Raw genomic sequence first — 24,626 nt, 5'->3', positions numbered from 1 at the left:
GCTTCATGCGTGGACCTTTGACATTTTTCGCAAATGGTCCACTGGCTCGTGTGGGTCGTAGCTTTCACACTTTACCAGGTTATGCTGAAACAGAGTTTCCGTATGGGAAGACCAATGTGATGACAACAGGTAGAACTACGGGATGCAGCTAAATGCGTCGCAGTAAGAGACGGGCAAGTGCAGATGTCTGGGTCTTGCATGTATCCCCTCGGCTAGCCTCATCAGCCCGCTGCGCTAGCCCCGCACTTTCAGGCAAGTGGCATCGAACGCCCACAGGTAGAGCCACTAGACAGGACAGCGTTCTTGGACAGTTTTAATGGTGTGAAAGAAGGCCCTAGCACGAGGCTCCCAACGCGCGGCTATAACTTAGATTTGGCTCCAGACGACGGTGGCTGGACATTGATGCACGCCTTCGCCAGAGGGTAAAGGCCCAGGCTCCTCTTGAACTCCGTGATGTTTTCTATCCTGATGGGTCCCTGAAAAAGAAACGACCGGTTACCCAGTGCTGCTTTGTGCAGTCCCGGAATCTCACATTAGTGACGGCATGGCCAGAGTCTGCAGCTTCGTCGCCCTGACAGCCGCACTTGATGTGCACCGAGAGTTTCTTCCGCAGCGGGGCTCCCATTGCAATGTGCTCCTGCATAGTCATAAGCATTAAGAGTGCTCGCTCTTGGATGGGTCGACCTTTTGGCGTGCCCCATATCCGCCTTTCCACAAAGCAAACAGGGAGCCAATCAATGCGTGGAAGAATTCCAGCAAATGGCGACGCCTGCAAGGCATTCAGACTTAAAAACATACCTTACATCGGGAGGCTACACGTGTGAAACATAGTGCGCAGTGCCTCAGCACAGGTTGCATTTCCAAGGCCATGCATTATCTTTGCCTCATCAATTGCTAGGCTTCTTCTGTAGGCCGCAACGACTGTTTTTTTCTTTTTCTCACTTTGCGGAAAAAAAACAAATACACAAGCTTGCTTCTTAAAAAAGTCTAGATTTTAGTAGATAGGGTGGTTACCTTGAAGAAGGCAATCACGTCGTCCTTTGTCAGGCTCTCCAGACACGCTACCTCCAGCCTGTCTGAAAGCAAGCCCCAAGGTCAGTGTGGGTAGGGACTCACTAGAACCACAAAGTAAACTACACTTCACAATAATGGCAATAAAGTGCACGCTACTAACAGCTGCAAGTTAGCTCGCAACTGGGTCAGCTGCACTGCTCTTACGTGAATGTTTTTGCTTCATTTCGTATATCGAATTTTCGCTATATCAAACTATTTTACGATCTTCACGCTGTTCGATATGAGTGGGCTTGATTGTAGACAACAAAAAGGCGGCGCCTATGAGACATTCGAGGAAGAGAGTGTCCATACTCAAAGCGTGGCACATTTAGTGGCTTGGGCCTCACTTTGCAGCTTACCTCTGTCAAAGTTGTACTGTTGCGTAAGGATTTCCATCCAAAACTTGGCAGCCAGTTGGGGCAGCTTCTTGGGTTTCTCGAGACGTCGGGCTGACAGGGCTTGTTTGTTGGACTGGAATTCTTCTGGGCTCATGTCCTGAATGTACTTCTGCAAAAAGCAGTGTCGTACAATAAAATGCCTTATACTAAACTCTACAAAATTGTTGAAAATTTTTTTTTTTTTTTAGAAGTCATTTTGTTCTACGAGTTTAGTGCAAAATATTGAGCATTCAAAACCGAAACGGGCCCACTGTGTAATGGTGCATCTGCATGACATAGATATTGTTCTAGGAAATTATAGTGCAAAATCTGGTAGAGTAACACCCCATTAACTCCAAGGGGAATATTTTGCAACACTGGTTTTCATATCATGAAATACACCTTTGTAGAAGCCATATATTTGTTTACCGCCTATAAAACGGTGCAAGGTACTCATTAGGTGAAGACACACAGTACGGTGAACACTGCGGCACAAAAGACCAGAAAAAGTCCTATTGGCGTGCGTCCGAGTAGCCTATGCTAACGGCGTCCCCGCCAACCAAATGGCACAACTAAAAAAAAGAAAAAGTGTCTTATTTTTAACAGAACGGATAGTTGGGCCATACTTTGTCTCACCTTAGCATGGACTAACTTCGAAGGCTGTGCAAGCGCCAGCAGCTAGCTTCGACTGCCTTGACTCGAGCACTCGCTGGACAAGCACTCATGTAGCCGCCGAGGCTTCATCAAAAGCAACTACCTCGCGCTTTTAGCACGCGCGGCTAACAATAGTCTATGCTAAGGTGAGACAAAGTATAGTTGGTACATATTCATAATATAAACAACGTGACTGACAAGGACGAAGAAAGGCTGGACGACATGAGCGCTGGCTAACAACTGACGGTTTTATTTTCATGAAACCAAGAAGAAACAAACACAAAAATGACCCTCCAATCAAAAGGTAATTGCGACCGCACATGACAACAGCTTTTGGTGCCTTCACAACACTTTGTCTAACCATTGACGCAGTGCACACCCATCACCCCATCTAAAAATTCTGCCTCGCTGTCTAACAGTGCCAAGGATGCTTGACTCACGCAGGTTGGGTCTGCCTTTCTTATATTGAGTGCCTTGACAATCTCCCGTGCCTTTTGGTCGCCATGTCTAAACAACACGACGGCCTTCTCCAGTATCGGGTGGCAGGAGCAGTCCCTGCAATACAATGCCAAGTGGGAGCATGCTGTCCCTGGCAAAGAGCTACGATGCTCACGCAGGCGAACGTTAAGGCACCGCCCCGTCTGCCTGATATAAACCTTTCCACAAGAGAAAGGTATTTGGTAAACTACCCCCTTGTTGCAAGAGACGAAATCAATGCGGTGCCTTACCCCACAACCGCCCTTCTCCGGTTTTTTCCCCACTCTCACGCGCTTTTCACTGCGGAGCAAATCCCACTCAACTTCTTTTGTGCCGAGAACAGCACGTCCACCCTGTATCTCGAGGCGGCCCTTTTGAACCTGTGTGACACGCAATGTACATGGGGGATGACTTTGGAAAAGGCAGACTTCATTCGGACTCTCGAAGTCGTGCTGGAGTCGTTCACGGAGCAGGGCCTGGACCTAAAGTTTTTGTTTGAGACTCCTAAGGAACAGTCAATTCAGTTTTTGGATCTTTGTATGGATGTCAGCAATAGGCACGTTTGTTGGTGGCACCGTCCTAAATCCACTAGGAACCTCCTAGACTTTATATCGGAGAATTCAAAGCTCGTTAAAAAAGGCACTGCAGAGTCCTGCATTCGGTCAACGGTGACTAAGTCCTGCTTTTACAGAGCAGAAGAAAGCCTTCTTGCCCAGGTCGGGAGACTAAAAGACGAGGGACCTACAGAGTTGGTAATCGCCTACGCCGCGGAAAAACTAGTAAAATGCATACGAGGGGAGACCCGGGGGAAAATAACCAATAGGGTCAGGAAAAAAAGTTGCAGTCACCCCCTATGTACATCGCGTGTCGCACGGGTTCAAAAGGGCCGCCTCAAGGTATGGGGTGGACGTGGTGTTCTCGGCACGAAACAAGTTGAGTGGGATTTTCTCCGCAGTGGAAAAGCGCATGAGAGGGGCGAAGAAACTAGAGAAGGGCGGTTATGGCATAAGGCACCACATTGATGTCGTGTCTAGCACCAAGGGGGTAGTTTATCAGCTACCTTTCTCTTGGGAATTGGGAATTGGGAGGACGGCGCTGTTCCTTAACGTTTGCCTGCGTGAGCATCGTAGCTCTTTAGCAGGGACAGTGTGCTCCCACTTGGCATTGCATTGCAGGGACCGCTCCTGCCACCCGATACTGGAGAAGGCCGCCGTGTTGTTTAGACACGCCGACCGAAAGGCACGGGAGATTGTCGAGGCACTCAAGGTAAGAAAGACAGGCCCAACCTGCGCGAGTCAAGCATCCTTGGCGCTGTTAGACAGCGAGGCAGACTTTTTAGATAGGAGTGATGGTTGTGCACTGCGTCAATGATCATACAAAATGTTAAGGAGGTGTCAAAAGCCGTTGTCATGCGCATTCGTGATCGCCTTCTGATTAGAGGGTCATTTTTGTGTTCGTTTCTTCTTGGTTTCATGAAAATAAAACCGTCAGTCAGCACTTGTGTCGTCCAGTCTTTCTTCATCCTTGTCGGTCGCATTGTTTATATTATGAGTGTCTTAATGTCATAGCACACTGGTGCATGTGCTTTCCGCTCAGCACGTCTGCTCTATCCTCGACGAATGCTGGCTTGAACACTGCGCCAGAAATCTCTCCGCTTCAACACACTCATAAAACTGTTTTTGTTGGCGTTGAGGCATAAAACTAGGGTCAATGACAAAGCTGTGTCTAAGCAACACACAGAGTGCAAATGCCAAGTTCTACACGATGCGACACGCCCCAAAAACGCCTTTGAAAACAAGCACGTCTCCCATAGAGAAGCATGGGGAACCAGGCTGGTGACAGGCTATAACTAGCCACTTATCAGAAAGTCATCTGGTGGCGCCGCTTGTAACCAAGGCGAGGAGAGGACTTTATTTGGCAGCTGCAAAGCACGTGGTGTCCATACCTATATATGCAGAGTGTTCTTTCTAAGATGGCAGATAATTAAAAAAAAAAGACACTGGAGATAGAGAACTGATTCCTTCGAGATAATGTTATGCACTGCGGTGGACATCACATAGAGTGAGTAAAGTGATAAATAGAAAATTAACTACTAAATGTGCACATTAACTTTTTAAGTATTCACTTCAGCTGGCACATTATAATATTAACTTTTTGATCATTCACTTCAGCTGGCACATACTAATAAGAAATTTCTTGCCCATTGTCAAAATATGCCATATCACTTGTTAGAATCCAGACAACAAAATCCTGCTCCACACTATTCTCTGGCAAATTCAAGCCATGATCAGAGGAGATACTGAAACAAGATGCAAAAACAGCGGTGGAAGCAGTCTTGGGCAGTAACTAGTTACTAGTAACACATGACCAGTAACTAGTTTCTTTTTTCAGTAACTTGTAACTGTAACAGGGTTACTATTTTTCGAAAGTAACTGTGAAGATGTAACGTCGTTACAGTTACTTCTCAGATTTACGTTCAAAAATATTGCAAACACGACCTCCAAATCGTCTCGCAACTCGTGAGAGAGCCCCAAGTCCTGATACGGGAAGGGAACAGCAAAAACTGCTGCAAAAACTGTCTGGAGCACAAGGGAAAAAAAAAAACCAAAAGAAACTAAATTTTGGGTGACCCTGGTTGGCCAAGCTGCTCCTACCAACAGGGAGGATGGGTATGTTTGCTTTGTGTCGATACCTGCTGTCCTCATACGGGAAGGGCACAGCAAAAACTGCTGCAAAAACTGTCTAGAGGACAAGGGGAAAAAAAAAAAATCAAAAGAAACTAAATTTTGGGTGGATCCTGCTTGGCCAAGCTGGTCCTACCAGCAGGGAGGATGGGGATGTTTGTGTCCATACCTGCTGTGTATGATACATCGCCCACAGCACACGCAGATGTAACAAAGCATGGCATCTCTTATGCGTTTCTCTTTTCTTCGTTCAACGGAGGGAGCTGGAGGGAGTGCGTGCTTTTCGCGGAGGACAGTTTTTGGTGATTGTCGCCCCAAACGCTCGCAAGCTTATGGCACGACCGATTTTCTGAACCTCATCTTCTTGCCGCCAAGCATATGTTTCCTTCCCCTCTAATTTGAATCGTCCAAATCCCAGATGCACTCTTGCAGGGTCTCGACTCTAGGACCATTTGCTCTCCCTTCCCTTTTTTTTAACCCAATTACCGGCCTTGCCTCCCGTAAGCCAGTTGCTGTCACCCATTTGTCTCCTTCTCGGGTCCCGTCGTTTGAGAAAAGATATTTGCTCGAAACGTCCGTGTCGTTCTGCTTGTTTGTGCGTTTTTTTACTTTGCATCATTTGATTTATGAATAACACGTTGTGGGCCTTCCGGGTGGTCTCTTCTAGTTGGGCTGGTGAAATGGAGGAGCGCAAACGTGTACGATCTGGTTAGGAGATGGTGGATAAAAGATTGCAACAGCCGTCTGGAATTCTACACGCAGTGGTCGTTTGTACCTCGATCAGTGCTTAGTTTGCGCCGCTGCTGTGTTCGGCGGCTTTGACGGAGGAATGTTGCCATAACATTGTTCTCCAATGTTTCGAGAGAAGCTCAATGTTTCATGAAATATTGCGTGCACGCAGTAGAAAATGATTCGAGCGACGAGTGGATTGGAGTGGCATAAGAAAACACCTAAAAAGCTGATTGCAAGGTATGACAAATTATTATTGACTTTACATTAACATGATTTTTATTGCTTCCGTCCCATTTTGCCTCGCCAAAGAAATCCACAATTAGAATTGACCAATTGTAAACTCGCCACCATGATTGGATATATACCTGAGATCTAGACGCGTGCTGTTGTATATATTCATGTATACCCTATGGTGGTCACACTTATTTTGATCTTGACCGCACTCATGGATCATTAGCAGGTATCTGCTAGCTTAGCAATTTGAAAAACTAAAGTCGCCAGCAATTTTGCCCAAGAAGAAACTAAATGGCCAAAGAAGAAACTAGTGGATTTACCCCAATACTGTCTTAAATTATGATCTTGCTCAGGGAGCTATTCATGGTAGAAATTGGAATAGGAAGAACCAAACACGTTAATACTGATTATTGGGAAAATCTTAGTTTCTAAACTAATCAGATACACTACCATGAATAACACAATGTCTTATGAAAAATCTATACTAATTTAAAGGCGTATTGAAGAAGGTTCCTTTAAAATGTTTTCTAATATTTTTTGTAAAATAACAACAAATAACAGCATTACTTTAGCAAAATAACTATAACAGGTGAATGAATTTGGAGTTTTTTTGGCGCAGCAGCAACTCAGGCCATAGTGCGCCAAACTATAACAGGTTACTCTTTCAATTTTGTAACTGTAAATGTAGCAGGGTCACTTCTTTTCCCACCGAGTAGTAACTGTAACTGTAATGCTGTTCCATTGTAGGAGTAACGTGCCCCATGACTGGGTGGAAGTCCCTCCCCGGAAGCAACGTCAGCCTCCGCAATGGATGAGGGCAGCGAATTACCGCGAGCCTATAAGGGTCAAGGGATCGTCGGAAAGGCACACCCTACTTTGTTGTCTCCTCGAGCGCTCAGCTTTCCGCTCTCTTTCCAAGTTAGTTGCGGTACAGCGAAAACATGACAGCCTAACTTTGACAGAGGATAGCACAGAGCAGAATCTAGTCTGAACTTTAACAACCCCTATGGCATACTTGGACGACGGGCAACAAATTTCTAATCAAAATGTGACAGCTGAAACAAATATTTCAAAAGGAAATTAGTAGATTTTAGGCAATTAATTTACTAAAGACGAAGGTGATACCTATGCTCCAGGTGGATTTTGTATGCCTGGGACCCATAGTAAATAAAGAAACCTAAAACTGAAACTTCAAATGCATTTTTCTAGGTTCAGATTTTGGTGGGAAACGCTGTACGAGGAAAACTACCATCTGACATTCTGAAAATTAAGACTTTGTTCACGAATGTCCTGGAGTGAAATTTTCTAGGGAGCAAGTTAAGGCACTTATAATCTGAAAAAAAGAAAGAAGAAAGAAAAAAGAAAAAAAAAAACTCATTATAAAAAGCTGAATATTTTAAAATGTTAACATTTTTTTCCCCTAGAATTGCATTTGCTGCAATTGCTTTTTGCCCTTTTTTACCTTAAATTGCACTATGTGTATTCTACCTCACATTAAAACAAAAAGTTTGAGGATTGCAATTTTGTTTTAATACTTTTCTTAGTGAAGTTACTTTCCTCGAGCATAAGTGCAGGATGTTGTAGACTAGACCTGTTGCAATGCGTGCGGCGCCACGACGGCAGGGCATTTTGGGAACCCAAGGTAGAGATCACGCGCTTTCTCGTTACGGGTGCTGGCGGTAGCTGCCGCGAGTCGCGGCAGCTACCGCCAGCACCCGTCCGCCGGATCGTCGTACGTTGTTTGCGGCGTACCGTATCCGTGCTGCCTACCTCCACGTCTTGCAGTGTCAACGAATCCACTTCGTGTAATATGAGGTAGAGACCCTGCTTGTTCTGTAGTTATTTTACACCACAAACATGGCACGGTTCGAAAAAGCGTTGATGTAGCAGGCGACAGTGCAAAAGGGAGGGCTGAGAAAGGGCCAGCCTTGCCAGCCAGCCAAAGCGACACCCCCTCACCCGTTTGCATACACTCGCCTGGCTCGGCTGCTTGAACACCATTGCCTCGGTTAATTGCGCCAGCTCGGCTATGTCATGTGGTAGCGGGAGGAAAGACCATGGGAAGAGTGTACTGAGAACTTCTATAATTCATCGCGTGGCGTGCGCAGGCTTTTTGCAAGAGGTCTATTGGCCTATGGACGAAACTTTGGTTGTCACGGTTCCTAGTAGCATTCAATTCACCCTGCAAATGTGAATCAATTTAAGTGAAGTATTCAAAAGTTCACCCTTCCAGGCCACACCCCATTTTAAGAACGACACTGCTTTTAGGTAAAAGAAAGTACTAAGAGACACATTTCTTAAATTTCATTTTCATACATTAACAGGCACTTCTACATTTTGTCCTGATATATTTTTGTGAAACAAAACCTGCCTATTCTGAAATATTGATTGCAGTGTCTAGTGTTACGTCCGACGGAACCCGAAATAAAAATTAAGTTACGTCCGACGTAACTTTACCCCAAGGTTTCGAGTTACGTCCGACAGAACCCCATATAAAAATTAAGATGACGTCCGGCGGAACTCGAAATAAAAATTTAAGTTACGTCCGACCAAACTCGAAATAAAGAGCAAACCTACGTCCGACAGAACTTGAAAGAAAAGTTAGTTGTCATTTTTGCCGCATTTGTTACACCTGTTCGTTACACCTTGCTGGCTGGGGCTGAGAGCAAAGTTGATATGGCTAAAGGCTGAGGGTCTATTGTCATTCTCACACCCGGGCGGCCCCTCGGCCCCTTGAAACAGCTCTTTCTTTAAGACAATCCGGAAAAAACAAAAAAAAAACACTGCCAAAGTTAGTGCACGTGGCGACTTGAATGGTACGTGAAGATTGTGCCAGTTGTCAAAAAGTCTGCGGAAAGCCTGCTGCTTTAAACAGCATGTTCATTTCACATTACCATTCTATCTCTATTAAGAATTGCTTCGAATGTCTGTGATTCTCAGAAAGCGTCGCAAGAAATCGTCTTCAAGGAGAAAAAAATTGCCTTAAAGAAAGGGGAAACACTAGAAAGAAAAAAAAAATAATGTGACGGGCATCTGTACCTGGAGGTACAGATGGAGTCGCGATTTTAACCAATTAACGAATGCTGCATCAGACGGAACGTAGTAATAATTTACGATATGTTAGTGTTTACATCATGTACCGGCCGTAAAGCGTAACATTCAATAAGGTTGCGTAGGTTGCACAGGACACAGCTTTAACTTTTATTTCCATCGGACGCAACTTTCATTTTCATTTCGGGTTCCGTCCGACGTAACTCCAAACCTTGGGGTAAAGTTACATCGGACATAACTTTAGTTTTTTATTTCGAGTTCCGTCGGACGTAACTTTAATTTTCACATTAGGTTACGTTGGACGTAACTCGAAACCTTTGGGTAAAATTACGTCGGACGTAACTCTAATTTTTATTTTGGGTTCCGTCGGACGTAACTCTAATTTTTATTTTGGGTTCCGTCGGACATAACGCTAGACACAGCGAATATTGATTTGAAAATGAAGCAAAATGGAAAATGAAAGCAAACATTTTCTCCTGTTTTACATATAGCATAGGAACATTTTAAATAATTCCGATATGTCCTAAAAAAGATATTTTCAAAATTGAAAAATTTATATGTCATACAACTTGAAAATTATCCTAGAGCTTTCATCTATACCTTATTGCACTCTGTAGACCCTCTAGTCAGCAGAGATATGTATGTTTATTTTATCTTTGAATCTGCTACAGTCCTGACCATAACCTTTGCAAATTAAACTTCTAGTATTAGCAAAACGAACCAAACTATACTCAACTAAGTGCCCCGTGCAACACTGTTAGCGCAAACATGACATTGGCGCTTTTCTTGCAGTTCACATCCGAAGGGTATTGGAACGCACCAGATTTTACCGCTTATACTAGTGCCCCAAATGAGCACTTTTCTTCGCACTAGTAGTTCTGATGACAGCTTATCAATTCTAAAAAAAGAAAGAAAACATTGACGATCGCTCATTTGTGCTAACGGTGTCACGCAGCGTACATATTTTTGATCAGATTGTAAAGGTGTATATGCTACGCAAATTTAATTTGAATTAGATCGCAAATAAAAAAAATCCCTCGAAGCAGCGTCAGTGAGCGAGGACAGTTCCACAAAGGCTGGGAGTGGCCCACAAGACTAACCTCAATGTAGATGAGGAAAGCTTCGATGCGGCTGTCTAGGAACACGGGTGGCCGATCTGACTGCACTATGATGCGGATGCCCTGGACACCGTTGGACCGCCGAGGCCCACTGGCCACCAGGTAACCTGCAAAAGAGCCGTCCATCCAGCACGCCACCGAGCATGCACCCAAAGCGGCTCACCCAGCTGCTCCTGGGTGCGTAGGACGTTGTAGCACGGCTCCGTGAGGAGCTGGCAGAGCAGCTCGACGAGCACGTTGGCCCGCGTTTCCTGCGGTCCACACTGGAAGTAGGTCTGAATGGACGACGTGTGGTGCACCTGGTTGAACCGCTCGAAGACGTATTCACCACCTGCAGAAGGCACGCTTGAGTCTGCTCGAGCAGACCGACAGCGCCGCAGCACTCACGTTCAAGCAGCTGGTGTTCCCGATGGCTCACCAACTCGCTAGGCAGCAGCGGCTTGGTGTGCATCGAGCTCTGCAGGCTGTTTTCGACGATGCCCACCAGATCCAGAGCTTGCTGCACAGACCAACGGTAAGGAACAGCCCATCTATTCGCTATACCCTGTGCCAGTACGAACACAGGGCACGAGTGCGTGCTCCAAAACACTTTCATTTTATTCTTGCATTGCTGGTTTCTGCAGCATCGCTTGCAAGTGCCATACTTAAGGGGGACATGGGCCTAAAATTAAAATTTTTTTTGAAAACATTCATTTTTCAATTTTGAGGTTTTCATTTTTGGAAACTAATTATACACCCTTACACTAAATTTGATAACCATATGCCAAATAGTTACATTGATATAAAATATTTTCAACACATTGTGAGGCAGTAACAAAGTAAAGGATTTCAATTTTTGAATGCATTTTTCTCAGTTCCACTTTTGGCTGCAAATTTCATACAAAGGAATCTTTTGTTTGTAGGTAAAAATATTCTGATACCACAATCAAGATGTTTCCGAACTGAAATTTACTGGGGAATCGGGCTATCTACTTTATTTTGTTTTAAGTTAAAGTCCTCATTGAGAAAAAGCTATGTTTTCAAGCATTGACATAGGACAGGTATGCATCTCATTATTTGAGGCAATGACACTTCCTGAAATATTTACATTAAAGTTATAAAAACTAGATAGCCCGAAGTCCCACATCCCCCACATTATATTCAAGCAGTCAAAATGGTTCTTAATAGGTTCATTTGCACATCATAGATTTCTTAAGAAAGAGTGACACATCTTCTTGTGCAGGTATGTAAAATTGTCCTAGAGAGCTGAACGTTTGCACAGTACACCTACACCTGATGTTGAATCTCCTCTGCAAATTTCATTCCAATCACTTGAATAGTTCAGAAGTTCAATCTCTAACCAGTGCCTCTCCTTAAAGAATGCTCATACAGTATAGACCACTTACAACGTAACCGCTTATAGTGCAGGACCGGGTATAACGCGGCTTTTTTCAACCACCGGTTCGCCTCCTATTAGCCCCAAGAAGTTCTCGTGGCGCCTCCTTATGGCAAACCGGGGTGACGTCACGGCGGGGAGAGAATTTTTCCCCGACTCGCGCCGCTTGCCCTGTGGAGGCTGTGACGACACTAGCTGTCGGTGCGCTCGTTTCTATTTAATTTTTTTTTGCCTGTTTTTCGTAGGAAGTGTAAATTTTTATATGTGCCTTTATTGAGGTATGACCTGTAGCTACAGGCAAAACTTCAACCAACATTTTAAGCATGGTTGACAGGGCAGGCAACGCATGAATCGGAGTGGTATATGAAAATAAAGAAATATGGCCAGAATTGCAGGAGCATCACTATAGATTTACATCTCGCACAATAAATGCTGCTGATGGCCTGAATGAATTGGCAGGTTAAGTATACTATTTTTTTTTTTGTATCTCTGTTTTTAAACAAGATCGCCGAAGCAGAAAAGCTGCATGCTGCTCGAGCAACATGCTAAATACTGTCTGGGCCATGGGGAGAGAGTCACAAGACAGCCCAAGTGCAGGGGCAAAGTAAAAAAAAAAGAAAAAAAAAAGGAACATTTATTATACACATTGCTCGCATTTGACCTTTGCTGGATTCGGATAGTATTTCAATGGACTACACGGGTGGTATCTGTGGACTTGTTTATATCAACCCTCAAGTAATGTATAACAAACGTAAGCGAAGGTGTCTAGCTCGTTATTAATCCCTTAAGCCCTAAAATTTAGATTTTACTTAAATCGAGTTGTCCTAAAGCTAAAATACCAGAAGCTTTTCTCACGCAGACTGTCGCCCTTCACAGGTTCCACATCTTCTGCTACTAGTGCTGCATCTACCATTGGACAGACAATCAAATGCTTGCTTTTACTCCTGTTTTCCTCTGTTGTCAGAGGGTCCAGCTGTAGGGAGTTTGGAGGCTGAGGAAGCTTTTGGAGACCTGCACCAGTGTCTCTTTTAATTGGAAATGACAATTCAGACTAAACGGTGTATTTTCCGAATGCCCAAGGCTGCAATAAAAATGTCCGGAAAAAGTATGAACATTCCAAATTACAGCACTATTGCTGTGCATATTTTGGGCAGTTCAATACATATTATACAGGCAACTAAGGGCAATTCGGCCGTCTTTACTGCTACCATACGAACTAATTTCCAGTAATTGTGCACCTTCTAAAAAATATGCCTGCATATGTATAAACTATATAATTAATTCACGAAGAAGCAACATTTATGTAAAACAACTCTGTTCCACGAGCACTTCAAAGATAATCAGACACAAGGGCCTTTAAAACATCAGCGAACCAGCGCATGCAGAGTGGCAGCGCAAAGTCGAGGTCGCGAGCTAATTTACCGACCACCCAAAGGCCCACGATATAAATGCCACTTCAAATGCCTTGAAAGCGGGTTGTAATATCGTTCTAAATCATGAACATGCAAGGAACAGAATTCCAGCGTCTGAAACACCTGCACCACTGCGTCACCGATCCCTCGCAAAATTGCCTTGTGTCGTGTAGACGGACGGGAGGTTCATCGGCGGAATTGCCTCTGCCGATAGCTTTCGGGATTTGTAACCCAATTTTAAAGGTAAAAGGGACGAGCAGGCTTATAAAATGTACGGAAGCATGTCAATATCGGCCTAACTCAACGTCCTGTACACCAGGTAAACGAAGTCCAGCTCCTCGAAGAGCTTGCGGCACACAACGCCAAACCAGGAAACCGGTGCTGGGAAGCGAGCCGATGCGAGATCGCGGAGCGGAGTCATCGCCCTGACGTCAAGGTACACCTCACCCAATCAGGGCGCGGCGACCGCAGTGACGCTTGTGTTCGCTCTCGGGACTAATACAACTCCATGTAATTACATACCGCTTAAAATGCAGCCGCGCGAAGGGAAATACCAGTTATAGTGCGGTTTCTGGAACAGCCTGCCGACTGACTGGCGCAGCGAGCATGCTTCCCTGTGCGACACTAGATAACGGCGCTAGCCGCAAGCGGCACTTGCGGGGGCAAGGATGGCAAGGAGGTTGCTCGAAGAAGCGGGGAGAAGCAAAGAGAGAAGCTTCAGTTGCCATAGCGACGGAGGGACGCACGCAAGTGTCGTTCACGACGCAAGGCGTTGGAGCAAACCCAACTTTCCCCCGCTGCGTTCGAAACAACCGCAATGACAGACCAATCACAGGTCGAGGAGAGCTGGTTGCGCGCGTTGCATGCCGGTCGCGGGCCGGCTTCTTCTATCTGCCAACATGGCGTCGGTGGTGATCGTCGACGTAGACGGCGTGGTGGAAGCTCATCGTTCCGCAAAAAAGCGCTATCCTTGACTGTGAATTTTCGTTGTGTGTCGCTATGATAACCCAGCACGTACTAGAAGGGAAGATCCACCTACTCGTGCGGTGATGTCGTGGCGGCACTCTTAAGACAGCAGAAACGCCCGTGCCGTCGTGTTTGTTTACTTCGACTACAGTGGTGCTTTCTAAGCATTTGTGTTCTCGAACATCGCCCTGATTTTTTATTTGGAGCATTTCATGCGTGTGCTCAAGTTCAAGGTATTACTGGTGCGTACCGTATAAAGTACCGGAGAAAAGTGATTAGGGTTAGCAATCCTGAACGCTCGCAACGTTCGTCCGCAACCCCGTTAAAAGGCTGCGCCAGGCAAAAGTCACTCATTTCTTTCAAAATGTGTGACACACTTGAGAGAGAAGTCTGGTGATATAAAGACTTTCCTCAGACTAAGCTTTATTTTTCATCTAACATAAAATAAATTGTTTTACAAAGGTAAGTTGTCTCATGGCATAAATTTTGGCCTGAAAAATTGATGTTTTGGTTATAGCGCGGTACCGCTTATAGTGCGGATTTTCGCGACTCCCGCGACATGCTTTATATGTGGTCTACACTGTATCATACATTGCCCTAAGATTTCTGGATGTGTGGTGCGTAACAATGTAAAAGGCCAGGTAAAACATTCCACAATGGAAGCGAGCATGGGCTCACTGGCATTTAACATAGGAAAGGAGCACGCCGGCGGCGTCGCCTATCGTTCGTAGAGAGCCTAGATTGTAAAGAGGGTCCTACTCAAACTATGGGGAGCGTTTGCAGTTTAATGGCGGATGCCTCCATCGGAGAATGATAGCAAGTGCGCATGCGCTGCGTTATCGCGTGGCTGGGAGGAAAGCAGGCGAAAAGGCGGAGAAGCTCGCGGACAACCAACGCGTTCGTCACCTGAAGAGAAATTCTCTTTTCATTGTTTGCTGCCACCTAGCGGTTGTTGCCGCCTAATTGTTGGGATGCAACTGTGACGAATTGCGTGGGCCTGTGTGCCTGTCATTATTACGACAGGATTTAAGGTTCCTACAAATTCCGCAAATTTTTTCTGTGGCGCAAAACTTGAGTGAACGTAATCTGAGTGCAGCAATATCCCTGTAGATAGGAAATACTGGTTTATCACTATTAGCATCTTTAAACACAGCAGGCTGTTTCATCAATTCTTCCGATCAGTGAAAACAATGAAAAAGAATTACTGCAATTTTAGCAACTTTTGTTTATAAAAACCCCGTCATACTAGAACAAAAACAACTTAGCTTTTTGTTATCGAAAAATCTGTATTGGCTTTTCTCTTTTGCGATCCGATTTTCTTGGAATACAACATTACTTTACCAGTTTTCGTTTCTATCCTTTGCATTCTCGTTTGATTGCAAAAAGATGTGACGTAACTGACGAATGAAGTCGGAGGTAAAAAATACCTAGGCTCAATGCATCGATTTGCTCCGAAGACCACTGCTTTTTGCTTGTGTTCAATCCCATATAAATTTTTCTTGTATGATGAATCTTTGATTTAAATACAGAGCATATGTGCATATTGAAAGCATAAAATGATAAACGGTAATTGTTTTTTTTGGGGGGGATTATCTTTGCAAGAAACGTTTAATTTGAATCATCTGAGTAAAACTTGTCCGATTTAAATCAGAATTTAAGTTATCTTGATTTTTATTCTCCACTCTGGCTGTAGCCCTTGTTCCACTTTTATGACAACCGATTTTGCATGAGTGTTTTCATGTTTAACTATGACGTAACTGGGAGAGAGGAAATACGGCCTTTTTTTATTTTTTGCTCGAATGAGGTTACGAATTAAAACTACTGCTTTTTAAACAAATGGTGAAATGTGGAGATTTGGCAATGCACTGCTGGTATACTACATAAAGGTAATTTCATAATAATAAATATCCAGAAACTACTCAAGCTGCAGCTCTCTACACTGGTTATAATTCCCCCGTTATTTTTTTTAAAATTAGTGTTCTATTGAAATTATTTATATTATTATCTTCGGGCAATGCCTCATGTGTTACAGGATGTTTTTATATTTTAAAAATAAATTCTGCTAGTGAAGAGCAGAACGATTGCATGCGCCTAAGGCATCCCAGCATAGTTCATTTGAGTGAATGTATTTCACTTGAGTAAACATTCAATTCTTAGATTCGTAGGTGAATATTTCTCTGCATCCGTCAAAAGGCCGTTGAGCTTTTCTCCGCATCAGACAGTTTTGCGGTGAGCTTTTTTCCGGTGAGCTTTTCTCCACCGCCCTCTTTCACCTGCTTCAGATTTGTGGCACCTCGACAACACAGACAGGCAAGATTGCGTTGCATTTCCAGCCACTCCTTCTTCGCCACTTCATTCTTTGAAAGCTTGTGTGGAGGGGCACTTGCGGATGTGCCAGTGCTGGGACGGTCCTTGATGCAGCACCAACACCCGACGTCGCTCATCAAAGTCCGCTGCACTTTACCTTCAACTGCACCGCTTTTGAAAGTGTTTTGGAACGTCTAAGCAGAGCAGTGGACCAACAATATATTGAAACTCGCAACCGACACGTCGTCTGCTTACACATGCATGGCTGGCGCCGAGCTGGTGGAGCGTAATTCGAGAGAGTGTGTGATCGATGAGAGGTGGAAGGGGAAAGACGAACAACACTTCCAATTAAAGAACAGCAAAAAAAAAAAAAAAAGCGCCAACCCACTTTTGACGTTTTCAAGGAGCGCGAGAATTGCAAATTTGCCTTTTTCAAACTATATTTTTTTCCGGCAAATACGCTGTTTCCAGGCTCCAAATTTTGAGGGTGATGTCTAAGTATCGTGTCCAACTGCTAAAAATAAATTAAAAAAAAAAAAAAAAAAATTCTTCAAAGGTGTTAGTGCTCCTTTAAAGTCACGCTTAGGCAATGAGTGAAGCCCGAGAAAGGGACCACCAGGGTTCGAGCCCTGCACCTTGCGTTCCGGAGGCGACACCAGAACCTCAACCCCACGGAGGTGGTTCCTCAGCAGCAGTCCTACTGTCCTGCCGGCCCACTGGCAAGCTGCAATGCAGTCCCTACCTGGCGGGTCACGTTGCCATGGATCAGGCACTCGAGGTGCATGCGTGACAGCAGCTTGGGGATCATCTCCTGCACCCGGTCCCTCGTCAGCTCTGCAACAAGAAGGAGCCTTCAGACACCAGCCTAGATCACGCAGACGAGGCGACTCGCCTTCCGTGGCCTCGAGCATCTCGCCGTGGGACCACACTTTCTGTGCCAAGAGCATGTATGTGTAATACACGGCGTGCTGGTGCGGCGGCTCGGCGTTGAAATTCTTCAGGCCCCGAATGTACTGCGCGGAGAGTGAATTACACGAGAATAAATCTTGAGCCTTCTCTAAAACGCCGGTCGTGTTTGTCTCGTTAGTATCCCTCGACTTTTCTCGAGACCGCTGGGGCCAGTCCATGACCAGAATGACTCACTGCTTCTTTGAGAATGTCGAAGCGCTGCTGGTCGACAGTGAAGTTGGTCATCTTGTCCATGATCTTGGAGAGTAGCACGTGCTGCTTGTCGTTGTAGCCTTTGATGCTGAGCTGCAATGGATTTGACACACACCACCACTCTTGTTGCGCGCCACACAGGCAATATAGTGGAAATTACTGAATTTTCTCAAGGACCTAATTTTTCCAAATTTCGCGACCTGGAACATATTTAAAAAAATTTATAGTGCGAATAGATCAGCCCATAGCAACAAACATATAGCACATCACTCTAAATCGCAAAACTTCTCGGAGGATAAAGACGGAAAAGAAGCACAGCAAGTTGTGGGCGTTGACATCGGTGGTACACAGAGGAAAGGAAGAGGAAGAGAGTGACAGAAAAGTAGAAAAAGAAAGTAGACGATAGGTTAGGTATGCTCGTTTCGCCGTGATGCGTTCAAATGTTTGGGCGCTTATCAACTTAGTTTTGACCCAGAATGTGCTTACGGGCTGGGTTTCGTGCCAAAAGCATTATGCTCGAGTGTACAACACAAAGCTGTTACACACGGGTCAAGGCATCTAAAAAGTGTACAAAGCCCATAGCAGGCAATGCATGAGCATTATGGCGCTCCGTGCATTCACGAGGGCGCCCATCAAACCACTCTGGCACTGTTGCCGCGAGGTGGCTATGCAGTTGCCTCGCCTCAGACACAATCACATGGTCGTGTCGCCGCGAAGTCGGTTGGGATCTCGAATTCGGCTCCCGACGTGCCGCTTTCTCTCCTAGCCACTGGATGGCGCTGCAGGCGCCCCAGGGCGAAAGCTCCTCGCCCATCGAACGATATAGTCGGGGGGACCGGGAGGGAAAACTCTCTTAGGACTCCGGACGGCACCGAAAACAGGCAGGTGTGTGCGACCGGATCTAGGGTAATCGCGGGACACGAGGCCTGGGGCCCTCTTTGTGTTTAGCTTCGACTTAAGAGGCGAGTGTGAATATTAGTGTAATGTCGCATGTCTTTGGATGTTAGATTGAGTGTTTTTGAGCGTTGTGTTTTATGTACCAATAAAAGGGGAGTGGAATCCCGCTCCTGTGAAAGAACTCGGCTGGACTTGTGTTGTTGACGGACCACGTGGGAAATGGCAAATCGGCGGGCGGTACGCAATTTCCTACATCATACAAAGTTAATAGAACCATACTTAGCCATAATCAATCATACGTAGTCATAATTAGCAAGATTAACCGAGCAGCGGAGGCGGAATCTAACTTCCCACCGTACAATCCACAACCCGACAGCTTTGCTCAGCAACAGGAAGCAGCGAATGGGAGCACAAGCAGCTGGACTAAGTATAACTCAAGGAAGCTTGCGACGATAGGCTACTGTCAGCATGCGCTGCTGGCTTGCAACATGGTGTAAGATACTTTTTAGGTGAGGATACGAAGCAGGGCGAACGCTGCGACGCGATCAACCATATAAAGTCCTATTGGCGCACGCCCCGAATAGCCTATTTCGACAGCATCTCTGCCAGTCAGACGGCGCAACTGAAGAAAAGAGACAAATAAAAAAAAGTGTCTCATTGCCATGGCAGCCTGGCACATGCGCATGCCCCTCGGACCGTCTGCTCAGATCCAAATGGATGCTGGCTTGAACACAGTGCCTGGGATCTCTGCACTTCAATGCATTTATAAAACTGTTCTCACTGCCGTTGAGGCACGAAACTAGAGTCAATGATGAAGCTGTGTCTACGCCATGTGTTCTACACAAAGTGGCACACCCAAAAAACAATTTTAAAAACAAGCCTGTCTCCCGTGGAGAAGCATGGGAAACCGGGCCTGCAGAGTCATCTGGTGGCACCGCTTGCAACCAAGGCGAGGAGAAGACTTTATATGGACACTGCGATGTGCGTGGTGTCCACACCTACATATATCTTACACCATGCTTCCAAATGACGAGGCATAGCTCCTCTCCCCAAGTGATCTCACGACGTCAGGCTTCAAGAATAAACTAAAACTTGTTCCAATCATTTTCATAACCCCGGGAAGTACATGAGCGTGTCAAGCTCGCAACGCATCTTAAAACACCCCAAGCATTACGTAACCAAGTATAACAAATCACACACATAATGCATGCACCCCAGACTGTGCTCTTCGGGTCTATCAAAATGATAAGAGACAAGTTTAATTTTTTTTTATTATTAAAATTATTTGCAAAATAATGCAATGATTGAAATGCTCTCTCAAATTATAATAACCTATTACTTTCATACGAGGGATTAAGGCAAGCTCAGGGCTTCGGGTCACAGTCAAACCCCAGTTCCTGAGCAAGGCGCCTTTATTTATTTATTTATTCTGCTTAATGTGCCCACAAACAGCTCGAGGCCTTATTAGCCTTAAAAATCTTTGCCAAGATTTTTCTTGATGCAGGACGGCGGTATTTTATTTTTCAAAATAAAACTAAGAAAGACAAAGTAGCGACCTTGCAAGTAGTAATTTCCTGCTTCTTTGCGTTTTTCAAAACCGCGCCAGCAATTTGGGCCCACCAGGACCACTGACGTCTGCCTCTATGCTCCAGCGTCCTGAGTGTTCCGAGGCAGCCAAAATGCATGAGAAGATGGCGGACCCTTCCCGACAGATTCATTATATCAACTCTACATAGTAAACTCGGAGCAATATCAGCCATAATTTCAAAGCGAACGCACCACAATGCCGTAGATTGTGTTGTCTAGAGTGTAGTTGAGTCCCGCCTGCATGGCTGCATAGGCGTACTCGTTCAGGGCGTCAGTGAACAAGCGCACAAACATGTGCGTCATGTTGGTATAATGAGGGTCCTGATAGGCAACTGGGCTGCAAAGGAAACAACAACACAAACATTACGACGTGGAGCTGCACTGGACAAAAGTGATCAAGCAGAGCAGGCAGGTTATATTGAAGCACAGACTGGGAACACTCATGGGCATAACATCTGCAGTGCCGTGGCTCTCCTAAGCAAATAAAGATTTTTTATTATTATTATCACAAAGGTCAAGAGGATTACTGAACTGAAACTGTTTTGGAAAACTATCCAACGTCCAAATTTGCCACGCCGCATGATCACATGGCCACCCACACTCATGATGTCACTTTTGGGGTTAAATTTCTTCTGCATAGCCTCCCCTATAACAATTTTATGTTAATAGTATGAACTATGTTAATTTATAATGGAGTTATAAGACCTGCAAGATCAGTTTAAAATTCCGTCAAAACTTTCCAAATTAGTTCAATACTAATCTAATTTCAGCCATTATTAATAATGTATTTGTGTATTTTAACTCCCCAAGTATACTTTTTCGTTTATTTTGCAAATCTTTATTTGATATGTAATGCAATACTTTTCCCAGGTGTATTTCGATAGAGAATTTTAGCTCTCATTTTCGATAATTTCTGTAATTCCGAACGCCTTTCCCCGTTTGCTTGTCCCTGCCTGTCTCTGTCCTTGCCTGCCACCTTTGCGCATCGCCATCACACGTGGTTCCACTTGTGGAAATGGCTTTTGACCTTAAGGGCATTAAACCACTATGTGCAACAGTCTATTTCTGGTCATAACTCAATCTATGGGCTCTTGAAGAACCAAACACTACATGCATATGCGTGAAATATTTCTCCATTAAAATCGGCGTCAAAAATTGATTACCTCGGATCAATCGGAGAGACCGGATGGTGCCATCGGATGAGGAGAAAGGCTATTCCTCTGCCTCTCCTCATCCGATGGCTCCATACGGTGTCAGCGATAGTTCTAAGGTAATCAATCCTTGATACTAATTTTAATAGAGAAATTGGCCACGCACGAATGTAATGTTTGGTTCTTTAGAATGCTTAGAAATAGACTACTGCAGAAAGTGGTTTAGTGCCCCTTTAAACGAACCAAAATGCGCCGCACGACGTGCAGTGTGCGGCAGCCCACTTGCCTCTTGAACTCAAAGTGGAGCACTGCCTTGGGCAGGTTGTACTCCTGGTCCTGCACAAACCACACCCGGGTCGACTCCGTGTTCTTGATGATGGTCGGCAGCGGCTGGCTCTGCAAGCAGATAACCTTAAGGCTTCCCCTCTCGTACCCGCGATGAGAAAGAGTCGCCAGGTCCAACTTCCACAGAAAGATTGAGTCCACATAAAATTTCACTTCTTACAGTAAAGATGCTGGTGGAATAATAACCCCAATCTAACACCCTTCCTGATACATTCCATTTCAGGTAGTCTGGACAATACTGAAGAAAATAAAGGAGTGCTATTGACCTTCCCGGCTGAAAAGTGGAGCGGCGAGGAGCGTGATCACATGACCCCCAGTGCAATCGTGATTGGCCGAACGCGCTGAGCCTCAACCGCGACTATTATCAGCGAAAGGGTGAGGGTGTCACTGCTGTACTCTCCCTTTCCCGGCGCCAAAGTCGCCCCCGCCACAAAAGCGTGCATGCTCCATTCATTTTCGGCAACATGATGCTGTAACAAAAGTAAAATCTAAAATTTTAATAAGAAACATCAAACAGTTAGCTTGTTTTGACTACCTCCAAAAAAACAGCACCACCAGTCCAAACGAGTTACTTCAGACTTTTAGGCTCTGTGTTATTGAGAGCAACATCATTTTAACTCAATTTTAGGGCTGGTTTCAAGTCTAGGGAATCACGAAAGGTTGAACCACTTTTTCTGGACTAACCATACATGTTTAAAATTTGAAATTTTGTGTAGTGCAGAATATCTAAAGGTGCATACTATACAAGGATTTGCTTTTTCTAGATTGTTCATTCTGACAAAACTTGGCAGATTTTGTGAATGACACAGTATGTTACAGATGATCTATGTAGAATACCAGCTTCTTTGGGAGACAACAAAGCAGGCATTTCCCGAGGTGTACTGTGTATGAGGCTTCTTACGTGTGGACTATGCACAAGGTGCGGACTATGCGTCGGGTGCTAACTACCTAAAGAAAAACTTTTTTCTTCAAATGAAATTTGTCCCTGCACCAGGTGCAGATTTAGTCCGGAAAATACAGTAACAAAAAAAAAAAGGCGACACAGGCAGATTTCCTTGCAAAACCACATTGTCCATTGCGGGAATCGAACCAACTAACTCTCGCTTATTAGTCCGATGCTCTACCCTTGCCCTACCGGAGCGACTTAGAAAGTCATCATTTTAGTAGCTATATACATACTCAAGTGACCGCAAAACATGGCGCCTAGGAAGACGATAGGTTACAAAGGTCTCAATATAATCACCCGCAAGCGTAATAAGAATGAGAGAAAAAAACTTCCAGCCTTTCCACTCTGGTGAAGAAGGAAGACCAGTGAAGCTGTACTATGAAGGACGACCTCAAGGACGACGCCTAAAGGACGACGTCTAGGACGACCTCAAGGACGACTTCTAGGACGACACCTAGGAAGACCTCAGGGATGAAGTCTGAGCAACATCAAAGACAACCTCAAGGTCAACCTCAAGGACAACTTCTAGGACGACCTCAAGGACAACGTCTATGACGACCTCAAGGACGACTTCTAGGACGACCTCAAGGACGACTTCTAGGACGACGCCTAGGAAGACCTCAGGGATGAAGTCTAGGACGACATCAAAGACAACCTCAAGGACGGCCTCGAGGACAACATCTATGACGACCTCAAGGACGACAAGGATAACTTCTAGGACGGCCTCAAGGACAACCAACCTCTCGGATAACCTCAAAGACGACCTCAAGGACGACTTCTAGGACAAACTCAAGGACAACGTCTAGGACGACGCCTAGAGAAATTCAGCCTTTCCACTCTGGTGAAAATTAGAGTGGAAAGGCTGGAGAGGTTGTCACCATCTATGAGCGAGGCCGGCAAGCCGGTTGTCTGGTTCCCGCCGTCGCTCATAGATGGCGGTAGCCGTCCAGAGTTTTCCGTCGACATTTCTTTGCGGGGGACACGATCCTCGGGAAGCTAGCCCTTAACAGCTCCGCTGTAAAAGTTATAACTTACTTTGATACTTTGCATAAAGCCGACGATGCAAAATCTGTCGTGCGTTCATGTTCTATTTTATAACAGATTGCCAAAAAGCCAAACTGTCAAAGCAGACGCAACAGAACCAAACAGGTTGACACAATCACATGACATACTCTGCGTCCGTCGGCTTTATGCAAACTATCAAAGTAAGTTTTTTGCTTTTCTTATGTACTTGGTAGGACATGTATGTCACAACAAACTATATCTGAAGAAAAATTATTTCTTAGTGCATAATTGACGTCATGAGACACAATTTGAGGTAGGAGCAATTCCAAAACGTGCTTCTGTTTTAAGACGTCTCTAGAGAGAGTTGGTTTTGCAACGTATGTTGCAAAAAATTCTCTCTTCCACGCATCATACCCACCTCGGGCTCGCGGGCACAGGCGTCGAAGTTGTTTGGAATGAACTCGTTGCGAGGAGGCAAGCGCAGGTTCTCATGGGTGCCAGCTTCCCTCCATTTCTGCCGGAGAGAAACAGTGAGTGAGCGGACGGGCAAGGGGAGGGGCACGCCGCACCGGCTACGCTACCTGCAGCACCGTCTCCGCAATGGGCTCCAGCTTGTACATGGTACCGTACCACTTCTCCACCGAGTCCGTCTGACCCGCAAAGCGCTTGGCCACAAGGGCAATCCTGCAAACAACAGCGCACCCACCCGCTCTCACCGACTGCCGTTCTTCACGTACCGGTTTGTTGCACATTCGGCGCAGCAGATACAATGGAGGGCTAAAGGCCCGTTCACACATTTGCATTCACTTATAAACGAGATCTTGCAATCCCCTACGACAAGAAAACACACCGGCATGCTGGTGCCACCTATGAGCTGGCCTTGGAACTGCATTTCACCAGAGCCAACGTTTTGCGGTGTTTGCGAGATAAAATGTATGTATAGGGTGTCCTAGAAGGAGAAAGTCTATTGATTTTAAAAACTTGCGGAAGTCAAGGTTGGGTGCGTTTGCAGATGACCGAGTTATACTCTGTTTCACAATAAGTTGGTATGTGAATTAGCCTTTATAGTTCACATAAAGACGTAAATGGCGAAA

At 45.2% G+C, this 24,626-nt stretch overlaps 1 protein-coding gene across 3 annotated transcripts in view; it reads right to left on the bottom strand.

The window, feature by feature from the left end:
• Window positions 1–295: 295 nt before the first annotated feature.
• LOC115329951 (insulin-degrading enzyme) overlaps window positions 296–24,626 on the bottom strand; it is a 44,813-nt gene continuing 20,482 nt past the window's right edge. For all 3 annotated transcript variants that reach the window (XM_042287494.1, XM_029991636.4, XM_029991635.4), the window contains exons 14-27: window positions 24,114–24,216; window positions 23,951–24,046; window positions 21,523–21,632; window positions 20,278–20,422; window positions 17,584–17,694; window positions 17,333–17,453; window positions 17,183–17,274; window positions 10,768–10,879; window positions 10,544–10,711; window positions 10,363–10,487; window positions 1,413–1,560; window positions 1,015–1,076; window positions 533–637; window positions 296–476 (exon numbers count right to left, since the gene is read on the bottom strand). In XM_042287494.1, coding sequence (XP_042143428.1) covers window positions 360–476; window positions 533–637; window positions 1,015–1,076; window positions 1,413–1,560; window positions 10,363–10,487; window positions 10,544–10,711; window positions 10,768–10,879; window positions 17,183–17,274; window positions 17,333–17,453; window positions 17,584–17,694; window positions 20,278–20,422; window positions 21,523–21,632; window positions 23,951–24,046; window positions 24,114–24,216 — 1,615 coding nt within the window. In that variant the 3' untranslated portion in view covers window positions 296–359. The remainder of the gene's footprint in view (window positions 477–532; window positions 638–1,014; window positions 1,077–1,412; window positions 1,561–10,362; window positions 10,488–10,543; window positions 10,712–10,767; window positions 10,880–17,182; window positions 17,275–17,332; window positions 17,454–17,583; window positions 17,695–20,277; window positions 20,423–21,522; window positions 21,633–23,950; window positions 24,047–24,113; window positions 24,217–24,626) is intronic.

This window comes from Ixodes scapularis, unplaced genomic scaffold (assembly GCF_016920785.2).
Source record: "Ixodes scapularis isolate PalLabHiFi unplaced genomic scaffold, ASM1692078v2 PGA_scaffold9__187_contigs__length_104089568, whole genome shotgun sequence".
NCBI lineage: Eukaryota > Metazoa > Arthropoda > Arachnida > Ixodida > Ixodidae > Ixodes > Ixodes scapularis.
Note: the sequence above shows the minus strand (reverse complement) of the source record. Positions and strands in the feature narration are given on the sequence as shown.